This window comes from Adiantum capillus-veneris, chromosome 21 (assembly GCF_014529385.1).
Source record: "Adiantum capillus-veneris isolate H3 chromosome 21, ASM1452938v2, whole genome shotgun sequence".
Taxonomy (NCBI): Eukaryota; Viridiplantae; Streptophyta; class Polypodiopsida; order Polypodiales; family Pteridaceae; genus Adiantum; species Adiantum capillus-veneris.
In genome coordinates, this window is record NC_140951.1 from 26,755,120 (window position 1) to 26,777,625 (window position 22,506).

Below are 22,506 nucleotides of genomic sequence, written 5' to 3' on the forward strand. Positions count from 1 at the left end.
TTTGCCTCCATGAATGGGAAGCGCATGATTAGAGCTCTTTCTCTTGAAGCCTCCCCATTTCCTTGTATCTTCTTCCCTAACCTCCATGCCTTTGTATGAGTAGCCTCACTACCCATCATGCGGAGAAGTTCTTTGACTTCCTCTTCCACATCATCTCGGTCTTTTAGATTGGTTATTCGCATGTGCAAAGCTCTAGTCCTCCTTCGTTGCTCTTCTTCTAAAGTCATGTTGATGATTATAGGAGTGGGGATAGATGTAAGGTGCAACGGAATGAATGTTTGAACTTTGCTCAAGATGAGTGCTCCGAACTGTGCTCAAGGTTCCTTTTTGTTCTTATGGAAGGGAGAGCCTTCCATTCTTAATGAGAGAGTGCAATGATTACAAACAAAGTGAATGGACACTGTGCGTGCAAGTGTATGAGACCGAGAGAGAGAGAGAGAGAGGGAAGAGAAATACGACACCAGAGACGTAAAACCCTCCTCCGAAGGCCCCATTCTCATCGGCAAGAGTGGTCTACTTATGATTGCACAAATTGGTACAATGGGAATGCATGTGACTGATGCAAGTCTAGGCTATGTCGACGATGACGACGGGGATGACGACACCGACATAAGGGCTGAAATCTGCAATCTTTTATCTGCTGTCCAAAAACGCTATGGGCTGAAATCTGCTACACTCCAAAACGCTGGTTTTGGGGCTGATTCTGTAGGTCTTTGTCGCTGAAAATTTGCAGGTTCTTAAGGGCTGAAAACTGATGGTCTTTCCGAGCTGAATCTGCTACTCCTTAGGGCTGAATATGCAGGTGCTTCATTGCTGAAAACGCTGCATTGCTGAGGTTTTGTCTGCTGAAATCGTCATGCTGAAATCTGTCAAAAACGCTAGGTGCTGGGTCTCCAAAAACGCTAGGTGCTAGGGGATACTTGCAGTGAAGATCTGGGATCAAAACGCTAGGCTTGTGGTCTTGCTGTCGCCGAAATCTGCAAAGCAAATCGCTGGCTGATCTTGATGGAAAAAAACGCTAGGTCCTACAATCTGCAAAACGCTAGGCCTTCTGATGGGTTCTACTAAGAAGTTGCCTGTTGAGCAAGGTGCTCCTGCTGCCTCTTCTGCCCTACCTACTTTCCAACAAAAGTCACTTAAAAATAATAAGTGAAAAATGTCAAAGATAGGTAAAATAGGCTAAATGCACTGGAAACTTCCCATTAAGGATTCTGATGGGAATGCTTATGATCATGCTGTGTGCAACCAGAGGATATGCATCTATACTAAGTGACTGGGCATGCACGGTCTACGAAGAGACTCACAAAAGTGTCGGATCACTTCTAATCTAGACTGACTGAACTGACTGAACCCTTGTCGTGTTGTAGCTTGTCCACCGACACAGGGTTGGATGTGTCACGTGACATCCCCTCCTTTTCAAAGTGAGGTACTGGTACCGAACTGTATGGCGTCGAGGAAGGTCGCCAATAGCATCCGGAATTCTGGAAGGGACTCTTCGCCGGCCCACTCTGATGTGTGGGTCGTACGGTACTTGAACTTCGTAAAGGTCTGCAATGCTTACTTCTCTGGGCCGCGCCGAAAGCGACACAAAGTCTTCTGAGGCTTCTTCGATGCTTCAACTTCGTCGAGAGTCCTGCTTCTTTCTTCTTCAACATCTCCATGGCTGAAAATTCTTGAAACCACTTCCAACACAAAAACATGAACACCATTCCATGTAAAGTGACTAGAAAAAATCTCATCTTCCTCAAAGACTGTGCATGCAATGTAGATGAACAAAGAGACGGAGTGCTAAACCGTTCACCACACACACGCAAACAATGAGATCAAATCTTGTCTTTCTGATCTAAAGCAATCAATTGTGGCAATTCACAATGGAAATGCCCATGCTTGGTGCTCATACTTTCATGTGCTCTTTCTACGAATGTGTCATACCAAGGAAGAGACATGGAATGTGACTTCCTTGAATGCATACCTTTTCATGCGAAATCCGCATACATCCGTGCTCATTCATCATGAGTGAAACGTGCTCAACGTACAATATGTCATGCCTAGGAAAAGGGATCACATAAAGACGCCGACTAAAATACAGGAAACGATCACAAATGAAACATTCAAACGAGGCGTGTTGACGAATCATTCGAAGACATAGTACTTCATGTAAGGGTTCTTTGGACCTAGGCGCGAGAGCCAAGATTGGTTCTTCCTGAGGGGGTTCTTTGGACCTAGACTCGAGAGCCAAGATCGATCCTTCGTGATTGATCGAATCTGCAACGAGGTTAGCTTCGCTAGCAAAAGCATCAACTAACACATCAACCTTGTGAACAATCACATCATCTTCATACAAATCATCATGCTTGTGAGAAATCAAATCTTGATCATGCAAATCATCATGCTTGTCATGTCATCCAAATCATCATGCAAATCATTGGCATTCAAACCATCATGCTTAGCATTGTCATTCAAATCATCATGCAAATCATGTGTCTTGCTTTGGAGAAAAAACCTCCTGGTGGGGATAATTGATTGAGTCTCCTTTTCCGGATTCTGTGCAAAGTGTGCCTGCACTTTAGAAAAAAGTCGCCACAACTCTTTCATGTGTTGATTGCTCTTCTCTTGTCTTGCTTTGTTCTCGCGGTCATATTCTGCTTGTCTTTCATTGTTCTCGCGATCAAATTTGGCTCATCTTTCTTTGGCTTCCAAGCGTGCTTGCTCGCTCTCACGCGCTATGGCTGCCATTCCTTCTTTGTTTCCTTTCGTTCGTTGTAGGCCTTTCTTTCTACTTCTCTTTCTGCTTTTCTTTCTTCGTGTTCTAACTGTCTTTCCATAAACAACTACTCCAACTCCTCCATAGGAGTTAGTGCAATCCTTGGCGTAGATGGGGAAGGGGGAGGGTCGAAAAAACCTTCTGGTGGGGAAAATTCTTCTTCGCCTCTCTCATGCTCATCACCTCCAAGCGAAGTATCCATTCCGTGTCGAGTGATGACCATCCACTAAAGTCGTGGGTTCTTGTGGTCTTGGGTTCTTAAGTTCACGAGGAACTTGGGTTCTTGTGGGTTCTTGGGGGTCTTGAGTTCTTGAGGTTCTTCTTTCGCTTGCAATCTGTGTTTGAGAAGAATCTTCTCTTCAACCAATTTCTCCTCTTTTCTGCTGGCGGCCTTGTGCTCACACTAAGGTTGCTTTTTCCCACCTCACGTCGATTGGCCGGCCGCTAAGTGCACGATCCGCTCTCAATGAGTGAAAAGAGACACAAGGGGAGGCTGGACAAGCCCTTCTTTCTTGGGATTCCTGTCACTCTTCAAAAACACGATTAGGAATTGACATGCCCAAGCGAACTTGGGTTCGTGCGACCGCAACAAGCAAAAATATTCTTGTGATTCTTGTGGTTCTTTCCTTGAGTGATACAGAACACTGCCAAAGCTCTAATACCAATGTTAGGTGCAGCGGAATGAATGTTTGAACTTTGTTCAAGATGAGGGCTCCGAACTGTGCTCAAGGTTCCTTTTTGTTCTTATGGAGTGAGAGCCTTCCGTTCTTAACGAGAGGGTGCAATGATTACAAACAAAGTGAATGGACACTATGCGTGCAAGTGTATGAAACTGAGAGATAGAGAGGAAAGAGAAATACGACACCAGAGACGTTGTAAAACCCTCCTCCGAAGGCCCCACTCTCGTCGGCGAGAGTGGTCTACTTATGATTGCACAAACTGGTACAATGGAAATGCATGTGACTGATGCAAGTCTAGACTATCTCGACAACGACGACGGGGATGACGACACTGACATAAGGGCTGAAATCTGCAATCTTTTATCTTTTGTCCAAAAACGCTATGGGTTGAAATCTGCTACAATCCAAAACGCTGGTTTTGGGGCTGATTCTGTAGGTCTTTTGTCGCTGAAAACCTGCAGGTTTTAGGGCTGAAAAATGAGGTTCTTAAGGGCTGGAAATGATGGTCTTTCCGGGCTGAATCTGCTACTCCTGAGGGCTGAATATGCAGGTGCTTCATTGCTGAAAACGCTGCATTGCTGAGGTTGTCTGCTGAAATCGTCATGCTGAAATTTGTCAAAAACGCTAGGAGCTGGGTCTCCAAAAATGCTAGGTGTTGGGGGATACTTGCGATGAATATCTGGGATCAAAACGCTAGGCTTGTGGTCTTGCTGTCGTTGGAATCTGCAAAGCAAATCGCTGGCTGATCTTGATAGAAAAAAACACTAGGTCCTGCAATCTGCAAAACGCTAGGCCTTCTGATGGGTTCTGCTGAGAAGTTGCCTGTTGAGCAAGGTGCTCCTGCTGCCTCTTCTACCATTTAGCGCTAGTCTAGGTTTGCTTATATACAAACTTACTCAATTTGCCCTACCTACTTTCCAACAAAAGTCACTTTAAAAAAATAAGTGAAAAATGTCAAAAATAGGTGAAATAGACTAAATGCATTGGAAAATTCCCATGAAGGATTTTGATGGGAATGCTTATGATCATGCTGTGTGCAACCAGAGGATATGTATCTCTACTAAGTGACTGGGCATGCACGGTCTACGAAGACTCACAAAAGTGCCGAATCACTTCTAATCTAGACTGACTGGACTGACTGAACCTTGTCGTGCTGTAGCTTATCCACGGACACATAGGGTTGGATGTGTCACGTGACAATAGATGTGGTTTCTTTCCTTTTCCCTTTCTTAGCGACCTCTATCCATTTATCGGCCTCATTCGCCTTCTTCTGTGTCTTCATGATTACATCCACCCACGAGGGGGGGGAGAGAGAGAGAGAGAGAGACTTTGGAAACTAATCAGACACCTCACTATACTACAAAAGGTAGCATTATTAACCACAACACCATCGAACGCAAAGGGAAAAGGTAATGTAAAGATAAATCCAGTAACATAAAACCTTGTATACCATGGCAAGACAACAGTAATGTTAAAGAGTAGTTGCAGCTAGAACATTATCCAGAAAAAAAACACTGTTGTCACCTGGCATAGCAGCAGATGAAGCTCACATTTGGATAATACAAGAAGTATTAGCAGAGGCCAAGACAATATCAACCACACACACCAAGAAGGCCAAAACCTGAAAAAAAACACCTGATTGCCAAAATTGAGAGAATAAATCCTCTCTGAGGTATAAACATTCAAAAGAATACTCCGATTGTAATACTACTCAAGTTCTATTACTTGTGGAAGGAAGCACAATCAACACTGCTGCATAATTTCATTTACGGAAAATTGTGGCACTTCAATGATATTGCCTTCTTCCAGGGATGATACAAGAGGAAAGAATCACTTGAGCAGGGATACGAGATCTAAACGCTACGGTAGGTAAATAATTGACAGATCTTTGTGACACTACAAAAATACCAAAACTGTATACGGATGGCTCCAGATTACTTGCCCACTCCGACACCAGAAAGCAACTTTGTTGGTCGCCTCTTCTGCTGTTGCCTCCTATTGAATTCCTTTTGGATCCTTAGCTTGATTGCACTTTCCTACATAACAGAAAACAACAGGGAGGACCAGGTCAGTGCAAATTTTTAGTTTAATTAACAAAATTCACACTAATCACCGTTCCAGATTATCATCCAAGAAATCAAAACACTGAATTCTCAGCCAATTGGCAATCACTTGCTGAGACTCTTTCTTGAAATGGCTTAATTAAAAAGAGTTCGAAGAAACTCACTTTACTTCACATAGCGATAATGAGATCAAATGGCAGGCTCAAATAGAACCATGCTGAAAAGCTATTTACCAACATTTATATAATACTCAATACAAAGAAGACCCAGGCACGAGCCGACACCCTGTACATTGCTGTGCATATTACAATCTTATCTTGAAATGCTGATTATACAGCCTGAAAAATGAGCTCGTTTACGCAATATCAACAATCGAGCTGCCATCTTTAAACCACTATATCCAGAGTACATCTCTCCCTCAGCAACTTTCATAGCTAAATATCCCTTCCAGAAGAGACCATCACCACAGCAAATTCCGCAACTGACACAACCAATTCCACTACTCCTCAGAGGAGGTACCACCTAACCTCCAACCTGGATACAAAACAAAACTTCTAAGTCCAAATTACCACAATCAACATGCTGGCACGGTAACAACAGCCTCAAACCATACTAGAGTGCAAAGCCACTAGCATTTACTGGAACCGCACAAATGAAATATGCGCAATTATCCACCCTACAGTTCATTCTAGACCAAGGCAATCTTCCAATCTCCTCCAATGCACAACTAGGTGTGACATGAAGAGGGTCCCCTCTGTTACCATTCCAGGGCCATTTTGGCTACTGTTCAAGGGCACGTCTACTACTTCCTCCTGTTAAATGGCTAGCCTCACTCCTCAAAACTTCATCAATGTGTACAATTGACGATAAACTCTAGTATAAACCAAGCTTTATACATGATTGCAGGTAAACTATGTATGACCCTTGTATTAAAGGGTTACAAAACAATGGAAATATCTCCATTGCTGTACTCCAATCTTCTCTGTAAACAATTCGGCAATCTCGTCTTTTAGGTCACGCATAAAATAGCTGTATCAAGGTTAAACAAATAGTGATCGAAGAATCAGCATAAACAGCCACTAATCTGCTATAAAGGACATTTCACTCTTTCCATGGGTCCAGTTAAGACAGAATGTGTAGTAGCCAGAAACGAGATGATTCACAACCAGTACCAAGAAAAAAGAAAAGTGTCTAATCACTTAGCAATGATACAGAACCGACACGAGTCAGAATAAAATTGAGTGTGTGTAACATTACCATCACATGACACTTCTCCTCGAACTTCTCAAGGAAACCACTAACCCAGCGATCTGCATTTTCTACCCACTCGCTATGATGCATACCAGCGGTCTTGGCAACAGTGTTCAACTGCAAAACAAGCTAGCGTTATTAAAGTGTACAGCTTTCACTCCAAAAGAAAAATGCTGGAGTCAAAAAGATGCAATGGAATGAACCATTCTAAAGATGAGTCCCAGAATCCTTCCAGAATGACAATTTAAGGAACATTCGACTATATTCCTTCAATAGCAGCTTGATAGAGACCAAGGTTACCAAAAAAATGCTTCCTTAAGAGCCTCATCCATAAGCTCGCTTACAACTAAGTTAAAATACAATGCCACAATACACTGATCACCATTGCTTGGCCGTAGATATCAGCTTTATATACCTTTGCAGCACTCATCTAGCTGAAGAAAAGACAATGTACAAATCCCACAACCCTATAACAGAAGCCCTTATGCCGCCCAAATCATTGGACAAAAGCACAATGCACATATCTCCAAACAGTGAACACCCTTATACCCATTCCCGCGAAACAAAACTGGTAACAACTAATCCAAAAAATTAAGATATGGCTCAGGCAACCAAAAAATTAAGAAATGGCTCAGCCTTACCTTTTGTCCAACACGCTCTTGTTGCTCTTTGACCTTTTGGCGCAGTTTTGAAATGCCCATGTTTACTCTCAGTTGCTTCTCCTGAAAAAACACCTCTCTCTCTCTCTCTCTCTCTCTCTCTCTCTCTCTCTCTCTCTCTCTCTCTCTCTCTCTCTCTCTCTGTGTGTGTGTGTGTGTGTGCGCGTGCACGCGCGCGCCTCTGCCTCTGTCTCTCTGTCTCTGTGTGTGTGCGTGCACATTGAAAGTGGAGCTTTGACCCTTTGCATGACATAAAAATCGACCATGGGTCCATATATACAGGAAATATGGGAAAAACCCTGATGAATGTACAATGAGAACATGGGGAAAAATCCTATGACAAACTATAGGAAACATCTGGGGATAAAGATACTTTGACTAGGTGGTCAAGTGTAGCTATCTGGATAGTGATCAATTTTACACAAAACTGCCCAAAGCTCTGTCCACCTCGACCTGGTCAAGTGTAACTATCTGGATAGTGATCAATTTTACACAAATCTGCCCAAAGCTCTGTCCACCTCGGGCGATGTAGCAAAAACCACCAAGTCCAATGTGCTCTCTCTCTCTCTCTCTCTCTCTCTCTCTCTCTCTCTCTCTCTCTCTCTCTCTCTCTCTCTCTCTCTCTCTCTCTCTCTCTCTCTCTCTCTCTCTCTCTCTATCTATCTATCTATATATATACACACACGCATGTACACGCGCGCACACACACACACACACACACAGAAGAGTAGTGATACGGTGCGAGACCTATGGGACTAAAATTAAGATATCTGCATGGAACTGCAATGGGTCTATGAGATTAGATGTAGGAGCATTTGAGGACAGTTTCAGTGGAAGTGACATTGTTTTTGCCTCAGAGACACACCAGGCGCCTAGACAAAACCTACAGGTTAGTGAGAATATAGATGGGAGTCCACTAGTAGACAAAAGAAGAGATCACATCTTACAGGGCGAGGGTCCGGCGGAGTAGCAGTATTGTACAAGGAGGAGCTACATCCGATAGTGCACATTGTGCGCAAAGATGCTCATGCTCGCTCTCTGTGGGTGAGATTGAGGCCTAAGATTGGCAGATATCGCTATTACATATAGGAGTTTTCCAAGGATGGTGACATAATCCTCCTAGGGGACTTCAATGTCCAGACGGACAATTCTTAGACAATCTTCTATGACACTTCAGAGGAGATGCTTAGAGAGTTGGATGTAGGAGATTTGGGGCTTGACAGACATTCACAGGATAGAGTAGACAGAGTATGGGAGACATCTCACAGGGATTGCGACAACACATGGTCTGGCCATACTTAATGGCCTACATCGTTTTCCTAGAGCGATCGGTTTCACATGCTTTCCACACAGGCATGGGACCAGCACAGTGGACTATGTCATGGCACAATCGAGCTTCATCTCCTGCATTCAAAATTTCACAGTAGGGCCCAGACCAATGGGTGTAGTAGTGGACCATGCTCTCTCGACACTTTTATACTTCTTTCAATATAGTACTACCCAGGTGTCAGGAGGGAGGACACATACCCGCTATACATTTACACCAGAGACTGACTCTATTTATACACAAGAGATGAGGACTCTGTGGAGGAGATCACCACTTTACTGACTGAGACATTGCATGATGCGACGACAGAGGCATACCCACATACTCAGCATGATCAAGACACCATTATGGGAGCATGCCTCGGTATGACGAGGAGTGTAGAGAGACGAGAGAATAGCTTCAGTGGGATTTCTCTTAGGGGTCATCAATCACGAACAGTCTCGACGGATAGCCTTGTTTAAGAATACTATTTGATGTTTTTAACTTGTTTTGATGCCGATTTGAATTGCTTGATTTTGGTATTAATGCTAGTTTCAATAATTTTGAGAAACCTTTGAATCACTTATGGCTTGAGCTATTATGGGAGGAGTAATCAAGAGTGATTAAAAAGTTGTGTTTTACTCATGGCTTGCACATTGGTCCAAGAGGAGTATTCAAAGTTGTGATTGAAAAGTTGTTTTTTACTCATGGCATGGACATTGGTCCTTGAGCAGTATTGAAGAGAAAAATTGTGCATTAATATTGTGCAGTATCTCGAGCTTTCCTGGGAGGAGTATTCATGCTAGTTGTAGCCTCTCTAGAGGTTACAGGCTGCGATCTAGGGAGCCTTTAGTTATACTGTTGAGGCCTCTGCACATTACAGATGGCGGTCTAGGGAGTGTTTAGATGTACTTGGAGCCTTCAGCTACAATCGGGGGAGCGTTTGTTGTGAAAGGCCTCTATTTCTCGTGCCAGACCTTTGTTTGTTATTTACGGGGGAAGTGATGAAGGAGTTGTTGAATTGCTCATGGCCCATACCTTTTTAGGTTATTAAGTTTTGGGAGGGGGGTCATCGGTGAGACTGTATGTTTTTATGTCCTAAAACATGCACAAACTACTAGCGTGCCAACCACTCAAAATGAAGCTAGCCTGCAGATCCCGACCGAAGGACCCAAACCTTAGCAGAAGCAAGAGAAGTCCTCACCAACTTACAGAGCCCGGACGAGGGGCCTAAATAATTAAAAGGGTTAGGACGTTAAAATCCTAACCCTACCAACTTGTAAGGCAACGGTTGAGGACCTAACATCCTAAAATAAAGGAGAACCACCACACACTCTCCACATTGTGTGGAGGCTGATGACATGGCATGTTGTACGGATTTTGCGCTGCTAGTTGTACGAAATTTCTGTGATTTACGCTAAAGTCCTTTTTAGGCGCCAGATTTTGAACCTCAAAAAATAGCTTTTCATGTAACTGCTTTTAGAGACCAGCGGCCTTTAAATAAGTGTGCTAGGCTCTCTCTCTCTCTAGCATTCTACCCATAAAAGATGCAGAGCAGAGCCACAAAGTTGTACCTTGTTAAGGTAATATAAAGACATACCGAAATGGCACCACAATTTGGAGTCATTGCCGTCTCGGAGTGAAACTTTGTCACTCCATGTCTCTCTCTCTCTCTCTCTCTCTCTCTCTCTCTCTCTCTCTCTCTCTCCTTCTCCTGCGCGCTGCCCCCCCTGTGCGCTGCTCCCTCCTGCGCGCTGCCCTCCCCTGCGCGCTGCCCCCCCCTGTGCGCTGCTCCCTGCACGCCAAGACGGCCAGCGCGCTACCTCCAGCCCAGCTTATTGCCGTACCCGCAGCCATCTCTCTCTCTCACACACACACACACACACACGGTTACATACCCACACACACACGTTGAGTGCTCTCTTCCCCTTCTCCCCTCTTCTTCACAATATGAAGAGAGGGTAGCTCCGAAGACAACCATGTCTTCCCCCATTATCAAGACGCCGACACCAACAACGAAGACAACCTTCATGCTCACGAACAAGAGGATTGCACAACTGGAGAAGGACATGAAAGAATGGCGGATGGAGAGAGAGATATGGAAGGAGGAGAAAGCCACCTTCATCAAGCTATGGAACGAAGAGAAGGAGGACATGAGAGGGGAAATCCAAAATCTCAAAGAGGAGAAGGAGAGAAGGGAACGGGAGAACGAGAAGGAGAGGGAGAGATGGAGGAAAGAGCAAGAAGAGATGAAGGCACAAATCGATTTCCTTCATGCTTCCATCACATCCCTCACCCCCGAGGAAGGAGAGATTAAAGAGGAGGCTAAGGAAGCCCTCAAGGAGGAGATCACCAAAGCCCTCACCGCAAGCATTGAGGACAAATTAGAGGCCACCAAAGAAGGATGGGTCGAAGTGGTCAAAAAGAACATCAAGAAGGTAGCAAGAGAGGAAGCCCAAAAAGATGAAGTACTCATCGTACACACAACCATCGAAGAGGAGAAGATGCGACAAGCTCGCCGTCTCAATGTGCGAGTGACCGGCATCAAAGAAGAAGAAGGGTCTACACCCGAGAGCGATGGGAAAGCTTTATGCAAGAAAGTGGGATACAAGGAAGAAGAGATCCCTTTCTCCAAAGTTTGGAGAGCCGGCAAAGATCCAAAGAAGAGAGCTCTCATCCTCCAATTCGCCTCCGAGGAGTCTCGAACTTCCTTCCTCCGAAAGAGGGTCATCTTGAGAGGGATAGAAGGCCCCCGATTTATCTTGATGATGACCTCACAAAGATGCAACAAGATCACCGTCGCGCGTGCATGCCTCGAGTCCACCAAGCCCGCAAAGAAGGGAAGAAGGCAGTATATCGAGATGGTAGGGTTATCATTGATGGCAAGACCATCGCATAGGGACTCGCGGCCTGTGGGACACACGAGGAGATTCATGTCACGGTTTGGAATTGCAATGGAGACCTATGGACACACCCAGAGAGACTTGAGGAGGTGATGAGAGGTCGAGACATCATTCTACTTACAGAGACACACGAGAGCCCGGAGAGAGGGTTACACGGATACATGGATTCCAGTGGGAGTCTCTACATCGAGGATGTATGCGCCAGCACACCACTCGCGGCTCAGGAGGAGTGGCCATACTCTTTAGACAGGGGCTTCACAGCAGACTACAGATTGTTGCCCGGGACCCACAGGCCCGCTACATGTGGATTCGCCTCGAGCTCTCACGAGACAGGATCGTCTACATTGCCCTTTGCTACTTTGCTCCCACAGGCTCCAAATTCGCCCCTATTGAGCAGGAGTCACCGTACGCATGCCTCACGGAGGAGATTATGGAGTACTCAACACTGGGTGAAGTCTTCCTTATGGGAGACTTCAATGCTCGTACGCGCAGCGAGCAGTGTGAGGCATATGACCATGAGGACCCAGAGGCACTACACACTCTAGATGAGGAGGCTACTATGAGAGATACAGCAGACAGAGCTCCAGTCACAGCCTACGGACGACATCTACTTCGACTTGGCTCCCAGCACCGTCTCGTTATTTATAACGGGATGGTCCAATGGCCCACCTCAGGGGGCCTGACTTGTATGCCACATGGAGTTGCAGAAGGAGGGGGGAGTACAATCGACTATATTCTAGGACCCAGGGAGGCTACACACCTTATCACATCCTTCACCATTCCACCCATACCCATCGGAGCCGACCACACATACCTCTCTTTCTCCATCACCGGAGATACCATCCCCCACAGCTCCACAGCACACACTCCACACACCACCATCCATTTCACACATGAGCTAGCCTCTCTTTACTCGGCCAAGGTCGAACATGGCCTATGCCTCCTCCACCCATCCACACCACTCTCAGTTCTCACATCACATATCTCTTCCGTTCTCCACACTTCAACTATTAGCTCTTTTCCACACACCACTCACACAGGACGCACTCTTCCCCTCGCGACTATGCCTCAGAACCGCTGGTATGATGATGAGTGCAGAGAGCTATACCGACGCCTCCGTGCACGGCGAGCCTTAGGAGAGATCACAGAGAGAGAGGCCAAACGGCATATGAAGACGCTGACACGCCCAAAGCGGCGAGCATTCGAAGAGGCACAAGAGCTTGAGCTATACCGCCTATTCATGAGCATGGATAGCGCGACGGCATGGCGCACCCTGCGCGAGCCACGTCCGACTACAGCTATTGAGGATCCACAGATATGGCATGACTATGCAGAGCGACTATATGAGGTGCCAGGGCAGCCTCCTATCCCACAGCCACACGAGCCACGCCCCACGTGCTCCTCCTTCTTTACAGCAGAGATGGTAGAGAGGGCCATACGCCGCATGCAGCACAGACGATCAGCTGACCATACTGGATTACAGAGTGAGCACATCATTTATGCGGCCTCCACTATAGCCCCGTTGATTGCACATGTCTTCAACCGGGCTATAGGGGAGGGCTTCCCAGAGGAGTGGACACAGCACACCATAGTGCCTATCCACAAATCTGGCGACACCCTGAACCCAGGGAACTACAGGACTATCATGATTGGCCACACGATGGCCAAGCTATATGGAGCAGTACTTGAGGCACAGCTCAGCTGCTACGCAGAGATCGAGGGCTTACGAGCTCCTGGCCAGGCAGGTTTCAGATGAGCTTTCTCCACCACTGACCACATCTTCGTTCTGCGCTGCCTCATTGATGGGGCAAAGGCGCGGAAGAAGAGGCTTTACTGCTGCTTTGTGGAATTCCGCAAGGCCTTTGACAGAGTCCCACGCGAGAGACTCTTCCAGCGCCTTCACAGCATTGGGGTACCAACAGAGATGATTTGGGCCATATATGCTCTCTATGAGAGGATGACGGGTCGGGGTCGTTGCCCAGGCGGGTTTTCAGAGACCATTGCTAGCACCATTGGTGTTAAGCAAGGATGCCCACTCTCCCCGACACTCTTTGGGCTCTACATCGACGAGATCTCCGACTACATACTGCGAGCAGGGGGAGAGGGGAGCGACTTGGCAGGTACTCCGGTCCACATCATGTTATATGCTGATGATATTGTGTTGATTTCAGAGTCACCCGAGGGCTTGCAACGCCATCTTGAGGCCTTGGACGAATTCAGCACACACAGGGGGTTGACTGTGAACCTTGGCAAAACCAAGGTTATGATCTTTCACACATCCAGTGCAGTGAGGAGCGCCGCCACCTTCACAGCAGCAGGAGGACAGGTTGATGTAGTCACCTCCTATGTCTACCTTGGCATCACATTCACCAGCCTACCAGGACCCTTCACTATGAGGAAGGCTTCTGTTGACAGGCTCACCCGAGGATATGCAGCTCTGGCCATCCTAGAGCGGAGATGCCACCAGGCACACTTTCAGGAGCCCCGTACGAAGGGGTGGCTTTTCGACACCTTAGTCACCCCGGCCTTGATATACTCGGCGGTGGTATGGGCACCAGGATTGACAGCTGACCAGTGGACACAGCTTGAGAGACCACAGGTATGTATGATCTCACGCTTGCTCCGCAGCAAGAAGACAGTGCCACATGACATTATTAGAGCCGAGCTCGCCACACCACCTATGGTTGTAGAGGCACTATTCCAGACAGTTTGCTTCATCCAGAGGATGAGAGAGCTACCTCCTGACAGACTTACCCGTAGAGCATTTGAGGCAGCTATACAGCTATAAGAGAATGGGCATGAGAGAGCATGGTACTCACAGGTCAGAGCATGGTTTGAGGGACACGGTCTTGACATGGAGAGCCTACCACCATTCCAGTACGACCCCCATTCACCATATGTTCACCTCTCTCGCAGTGAGAGGAACTTGGTATTGAGACACGATCTGTGGCAGCTATACACTAGGAGAGTCTGGGAGGCACCTGGCTTGGGGACGAGGATGTCAGATTACAGAGACCAGTTTCTCACCATATTGTCTGGGGGGTTCATACAGAGACCACGCTACATGGACACATATATGCCACATAGCTCACGGGTGGCGATTGGTCAGCTGAGAGTGGCTTCACACAGGTTAGAGATTGAGATCGGGAGACACACTGGTGTTCCCAAGGAGGAGCGAATCTGCAGAGCCTGCACAGAGGAGGTGGAGAGTGAGGAGCACTTTGTATGTAGATGCAGAGCATCATACACTGAGATCAGAGGCAGGTATGAGGCCTTATTCAGAGGACAGCCCACTCTCCGAGAGATCATGGAATCTCGAGATCAGAGACAGCTCGGACGTTTCTTACTAGAGATACAGAGCCATCGGGACACACTACTACAGCCACACACAGCTACACAGACAGAAGGGAGAGTCGCAGCTCACAGACTTCTTTCAGAGGATTTCCGCCCCTCCCTCACCAGACACTCAAAGGGGAGTGACACTCCCACAGGCGGAGGTGAACCGAGCTAGACGACGACCACGAGTCACAGGCTACAGGGGCGCGAGCTCCCACCACCGACAGATCGAGGAGATCCGAGCCCAGGAGCACCGGGCCACTGAGGAGCGAGTGGCTCAGATGAGGGCCGACCCGACAGCCTTCATCCGGGTAGCCTTGGCACCAGACCCGCCCATGTACCACATCTTACATCCCCCCATTAGTACAGGATGGAGCTAGATAGCTTGATGCATTCTCATGATTGTACTACCTTGCGCATATAGACATGCATACACCCCTAGAGATAGAACTCCATCCCTCCTCAGATACTCCACTACCTACATTCAGTTCAGTTTTGTATCAGTTTTGTTTCATTTGTCTTTCCGATAGACGGATGACATACACACCATGTACATTTGATTTGTCTCATAGGCCGATTTCGGCCTGACATAGACGTTAAAAATCTTTCTTTCTTTCTTTCTTTCTCTCTCTCTCTCTCTCTCTCATAAGGTGTTTTGAAGTGCTAAAAATCTGTTCAAGTCTGTTCTTTTCAGTTGACACATGGTGCTGTCAGATATTGACAAGCTGACAGTGTTCTGCTAAATGACTATGAAAAGAACATGACTGCAACCTCTTGTCTGGTCACTTGACGCGTGATGTGAATGAGGTTAAGACATCCATAAAAAGATCGACGTGGTCAGGATGTGATCGCTAAATAAGTTACAATGATCATGATTCTCATCTAAGTTTTCTCGAAAGGAATAATGATGTGAATGTGATGTGAATTTTTAGTGACTGTTGTTTTTGTGCTAGTGTTGGATGTGTGTAGTCTAGTACATCCGTACTGCAGAGTTAGTGTCTACTGAGCTAGTTTTTATCCTATGTCTGATTTGCATGCATAATCGAGGGTAATTACAAATCTTTCAAGGAGGGGATATGTCACAAATTAATGACGTGGCATGCCCAAAGATGTTTGGTCGAGAGGACACTTGGGGTTAGGGTTAAAAACCTAACCCCAAACAACTTGTTAATTATGGCTAAAAGGCCCAAAAGGGTTTACGGTTAAAAACCTAACCGTGCCCAATTGACAAAACCCGACTTAGGGGCCTAAACTCTTTGAAAATAAAAGCAGGAACCAAAATTGCATAGAAGTGGTACATGGCAACGTTGTACAGCAACCCCTGCGTTTTAAAAAAATTGCCCAAACGTCGCTAGTTTTTGGTTTGACAACTTTCGGGACCCAATGGTTTGAGCAGACCTTTTATTATATGCTTTTGGCCGGGGCATTTAATTTAGTGACAAGACCTTCCCTCTTGGAAGATTAGCTTGGAAGCATCACCAAAGAGAGAACCCTCTGACATTGTACCTTTGTGGAGCAATATTAAAGAGATACCAAAAGGGACGCTAGTCTTGGGGTCAATGCGTCTTGACTCAAAACTCCATCGTGCTTTGCCGACTCTCCTTTTCTCTCTCTCTCTCTATTTAATTTATTCACATTGCAATTCTCTCACATGTTGCTGTAGATTATTGACTTAAAGAGTTTCCCAGTCAATTACAGCTGTAATAGACTCGACACCCCAAGTTGTAATCGACTTGAGACACTCCAAGCCAAAGATCTATAGCAACACATAACAAAACTACAAATAGTTGAACTGAACTTGAATAGAAGAGAATGAAGAGGAAAGTCGACATGAAACAATGGAGTTCCATTCTCGGATACACTAGCCCCAAAGACTGACGCCCCTTTCGATATTTCTTTATTATTGCTTCTCAAAGGTACAATTCCTCGAAAATCCAACTCTCTGGATTTTCTACATCCAAACGCTCTCTAAAGAGAGACCCCAGGGACTCGTATAAAGAGTCCAAGGGATGCCCAAAAGCAATACCCTAAAAGCTCTAGTCCAAAATCATTTGCTCACCAAAAAACATGGTGCACAACTACCAAATCAGCCATCACAATTTTTGAAAATCCGTAGGACAATGCCACGTCAACAAGGTCAGGCACTATCAACAAGGTCAGGGCAATTAACAAAATTGCAGACAACCCTCACGCTTTTTGTCTTTTAGGTTTTAGGCCCCTCGACCGGTGCTCTTCAAGTCGGAAGGGGATGGATTTTTTAAAACCCGGGCCCTCGGCCACATCTTTGCAAGTTCTTCTGGGTTAAAACTCTAACCCTACGACAATCCTTCACAAGGCAACCCACCGTGTGGCATCTCAAGCACTGGTTTGATCCACCCATGGCCACAATCCTCTGTGGATGAATCCCAGCCTCTCACTCTTAATCAATGGTCTTTGAAAACTCTATGGAGCGGATCACAGCCACCTTTGTAGGCGGCAAAAATGTCTAGAGTTGTACCAAACACATGAAAAGCATGCCAAAAAAAGAAATCCGCCTCAACATGTTAGGCAATCTGAAATGTTTGGGTAGATATGGATAAGATGATTTCATAATTTTCATTTGATACCTGCACACCTGACATATGTCCTCAAAGCGGTAAAATCAACGTACCGATACAACGGGACCAAAAAAATCAATCTATCGGAACACGGAGAGGACAGTGAGCTGCCAGGTGCAGGTAAATTCCTCCGAATATTCAGTAACGATAAAAGTTCCACAACCGAAGAGTATGATGTCCTCTATCAGCGCGTCCCCTCTAATGGTCAAGGGACATTTAGCCAATCCCTGATTTTGCTCCTGGAGAAAGAGCAATAGATCATGCTACTTATCACACCCGTTGATAGAGTCAAATCCGGTCCCCTCCCTTCTACTTCCATCTCCTCAAGCAGAGACAATAGAACTGTAACAACTCTTAAATTTGTTGCAAAAAATTAGAAAGCAACAGCATAATTCCTCAGCAGAGCCACACTCTGGATATTAAAACGTCTTCTTGAAAACCTTCACATTATTCTGGACTGAGCTTACCTTTACATAGCTCACCCCGAGATCTTTTCTGGAGTAACCTCGGGCTAAGTTTCGCATGACATACTCATTGTAGTCTTTCACTATTCGCATAATAATGTCAGATGTTGAAATACCATCTGTGCGTTTAGTTTCTTTAAATTTTCCAGCAGCCTTTACCTGAAGGCCCCAAACACAATTCACATGAATGAGTATCCAACAAGAATATAGTCAGAGCAAAACTGTGCTATAAAAACAGACTTACAAATTCATAAACATCTTTGCCAGCCCCACTAGTGTCGGCATATCTGCTCACAAGCACAGCACATTGTTTTGAATTAGATAAGCAAAGCAAATACACTTAATTGAAGAGCACATACTCTGGCTTATTTCTCTTAATCAATATCACACATCAATGCTAGCTGATCCCAACAGTATCTATTCTTTGTATCCGTCAAACCAAGAAAGACGTTTCCGACATCTAAAACCATTAACCAGTATTACAAGGTTCCATTTAAACGTATAATTCAGGACTCCCACAAGCTGAATGAATGTTTCTGCGTCAAATTTAGACTATTGCAAGTCGAACTTGGATTGAAAGTAATCGTTACTCTTCATAAAATAGCACGGTTTCTGAAGAACAAATGTGCACAACAACAAAGAAGGCACAAGCCCCTCTCACAAGCTAGAGACCGGTTGCATGCACCACCACATATTAGGACAAGATCAAAAAAAGACGACCTACAGACCACCAATCGCATTCAAACAGTCATTTGAACTGATTGTACTATGGCAACGCAAACTATGTGCCTTCCTGTACATAACCGGATGAATTTCAGTCATACAAGAGCCTTAAGAGCTCCCACTATCTCAATGTATCTTTCTTTGTGGCATGTAAAAACACCCAAACAAGGTCTCAAACACATTCTAGAAACAAAACAATTTCAAAATTTCACAGGCTGAAAGAAAAACACCAACCAACTTACGGTAAGGAGTCATGTGCAACAAAATCAATCTTATGTTTGTCAAGGAACTCCTGGTTGATAACCCAAGGAGCATCCGGGATCACTTCATCAACCCACCTGCCATCAACCAACAAAAGGAACTTAGGCTAGCAAAGCAGGAAATACACCAGCTGAGAAGAAAATTGACAGCCAAAGCAGGTCTGTCCAGCATGAAAAGGAAAATAAAAAATTAAGCTGGCCAACATTACCAATGATACACATGGAGCTCAGAAAGAACTTGAATACCAGTAAATACCAACTTTAAAAATGGATAAAAATATGAATGCCACCTATCTCCTATATACAGCAGATACAGGGATAAATAGATAAATGAGTGGGCATAAAACAGAGAATAACACTAAAATACTACATTGCTGACTGCCCAGTTTTTGACAGATACTTCTCAAAGAAACAATTAAGTCAGGGAGAAGATGCAAACTCACTTTCCAATATGTCAATAAATTGTGCAGAACTCTACCTAAGTAAGATGCAACTGCACAATGTACAGTTGAGTCGATGCTAAATAAAAACTGCAGTCCATGATTTCCACAAATGATAGCCGCAATTGCTAGAGTGAAACTGATAAAGGCAAACAAGGCAACGCAAAATTACTTGCAATGTCGAAGAGATTCATAACGTTCAGTATCTGTCATGACAGTTTTCCCCTTATACTTGTGTGTGACCGCATCACTGCAGCATCCAACAAGCAAATAGGTGTTTGGGAACCTGTTGCCAACAAATAAGCAGATGTAATAAAATTATTGAGGAGAAGATCACATGAAAACATCCTGCCCGATCACCATTGGTCAGTCACTTCAAAAACTTGCTTAAATACTAAAATGGCACATCCCTTCTCAAATGACAAGCAAAGAAATAAAGCTAGAAACTAACGATTTCTTGGCTTGTTCCAGGGAGCGAGCATGGCCAAAGTGAAAGAGGTCGTATATGCCATCCGCATAAACTCGTAGAGGTCTGTCAGGGAACGGATTATCCTCGTCATCTGAGCAATGAGGAGAAGGGTGAGGTAGGTAACGTGTAGCCGGTGCAGGAGGAGGGGAAGCAGAAGCATATCCCTCATCATCTTCATCGTCTTCATCCTCATCATCATCATCATGCACTTCATCCTCCTCATCAAAGAACACATCCTCCTCCTCATCTTTATGGTCTTCAGCTTCTTCATACACCTGCTCGGAGTCATCGTCATCATCTTTAGCCTGCTCAGCTTGCTGCTGTTGCTGTTGGCGAGTGGGTGCGGTATTGGAATGTCGTCGCGGCTTTCGAGCCATGTGGTCCAGATCGGGATCACTGACCTTACCTATGGTGAGAGGTGGAGAAGGATCAGTGTGGTGAAGCTCCGCTTCTCACACTCGGGCAGAAAGGCAAGGAGGTTGCTCACAAACGCGCAAGGCAGCTGAAGCATACAGAAAGGAAACCGGCCGCGAAATGCAGGAAGTGAAGGCAAGGGATCCGTCGCCTGCAGCAGCCTAAAGAGGGACGGAGAGGTGGGGAGGGCGATGGGGAAGGCAACGCGTGGGAGGATCTGTGTAGGCCCCCATATTATTCTGTTATAGGTGTCTGCACCGACGCATATCAAGAAGGCCGACGCTGGGGGAATCGATCCATGTTCATAAGTAGTGTTGCTTTGTAGGCGTTGCTATAGAAGGTTGTCGGAGATGTTACAATTAATACGATTCAATAAACAAACAAGTGATAAGATCACGAGACCTGACCGATAGGGCTAGTAGCCTAGTATGGCCCTACTATTAGGGGAGAGCCAAATGACATAGAGATCTTGTGTGCCCTTAAAGGTGAAGACGTCAGCCTCCATGCATGAACACGACTCTCTCTCTCTCTCTCTCTCTCTCTCTCTCTCTCTCTCTGTGGTTGGTTGGTTGCATGCATGCATGGCAGTTTTGTGTCCAAACGCCGCGCAAGGGGAAATCTAGATCGCCTGTACTTGTTTCTCCATTTTCGAAAGGAATACATGCTAGTAATGATCGGACATGTTGTGTGGGAGTAAAGAGAAGAAGCTCCACTCCCCAATCCATTGGTACGTGTCCATCCACACACATAGCATTGTACAACAAATCTCATCCATTAAATGGCATCAGCCCCCATGCATGAACACAACTCTCTCTCTCTCTCTCTCTCTCTCTCTCTCTCTCTCTCTGTGTGTGTGTGTGGTTGGTTGGTTGCATGCATGCATGGCAGTTTTGTGTCCAAACGCCGCGCAATGGGAAATCTAGATCGCCTGTACTTGTTTCTCCATTTTCGAAAGGAATACATGCTAGTAATGATCGGACATGTTGTGTGGGAGTAAAGAGAAGAAGCTCCACTCTCCAATCCATTGGTACGTGTCCATCCACACACATAGCATTGTACAACAAATCTCATCCATTAAATGGACTTCTTCCAGCCATTTGGTATGTTTCCTCTACTAAACGTACGATTACTGGGGATCTTTCAAATGGTTTTGCCATAATAGGAAAAGAGGTCTACGGCACACAACATGCTAAAGGTGATAAAATCACTAGCTTGGCCCTTTTTATAGAAGTATTGAACACCAAGGCTCAAATCTATGTAGAAAACTAGAGGCCACTCAAACCAATCTTGACAATGCCAATAAATATGACATAGATAAAGAGCTAAAGTGAATGTGACGCTTCATATATGCAGAAGATTGCAATTAGTTATCAACAAGAAAAAGTATATTGGGTGATAATACAAAAAGTCTTTCCTCTTCAAGAGGTAAACCCACATAGAGTCATCTATGAAAGAAAATATATAATGTCCCCCCTCCACTCCCCCCCCCCCCCCCCCCCCAAGAGACTTATGTGGCATAGGCCCACGTAAATCACTATGAACCAAATCTAGGGGATTTCCTAACTTTTTATCCAATGGCGATGAGGTAAGCCTAGTCTGTTTCCCGTATATGTAATGCTCACACAAACTGAAATTAGAGTAGTTTAACACAAGGATATAGCCAAAACATTGTAATTGTTTCTTTCCCTTTTGACTTATATGACCAAACCATCTATGCCACAACACAGTAGACGGCAGCTCGGCTACATAGAAAGAATACTCTTTCACAAAAGAGACATAGAAGGAATATAATGAGCTAGAATTTTATCCTTTCAAAATGACCGAATTTCCCTTCCGAATCATTCAAGAACCATTGCCAAACACTATAGTGCATCCAAGATCATCAAGTTGTCCTATTGAAACCAAACTCTTAGTTAGCTTTGGCACATGTCTAACACCTTGAAGCATGAACTTGGTACCGTTATACATACACAAATTCACATCTCCAATGCCACATATCTCAAGTTGATGAGAAGAAGCATAACGAAAGAACCGCTCCTTGTGGGGAGTAACATGAAAACCAGCACCCAATTATGTGCATAGCATTCATCAAGACCTAATAATGCCTCTACTCAAATCAGAAGTGAAGGCGAGTATATATGATGACTGTGGCACATCAGGAATAACATCAACATGTG

General features: G+C 45.3%; 1 protein-coding gene across 2 annotated transcripts; it reads right to left on the reverse strand.

The window, feature by feature from the left end:
* Positions 1–5,182: 5,182 nt before the first annotated feature.
* Positions 5,183–20,622, reverse strand: LOC147430680 (choline-phosphate cytidylyltransferase 2-like). 2 transcript variants are annotated; one of them, XM_086493266.1, is made up of 8 exons: positions 19,898–20,620; positions 19,619–19,732; positions 18,989–19,084; positions 18,268–18,310; positions 18,027–18,182; positions 7,400–7,480; positions 6,765–6,875; positions 5,183–5,480 (listed from the first exon to the last, which is right to left on the reverse strand). In XM_086493266.1, exons 1-8 carry the CDS (start codon positions 20,290–20,292, stop codon positions 5,379–5,381), a joined length of 1,098 nt encoding a protein of 365 aa, XP_086349392.1. In that variant the 5' UTR covers positions 20,293–20,620; the 3' UTR covers positions 5,183–5,378. The 2 variants fall into 2 exon arrangements, with proteins under 2 accessions (XP_086349392.1, XP_086349393.1); XM_086493267.1 differs by lacking the exon at positions 5,183–5,480 and adding an exon at positions 5,713–6,041 and having other exon boundaries at positions 19,898–20,622.
* Positions 20,623–22,506: the final 1,884 nt, after the last annotated feature.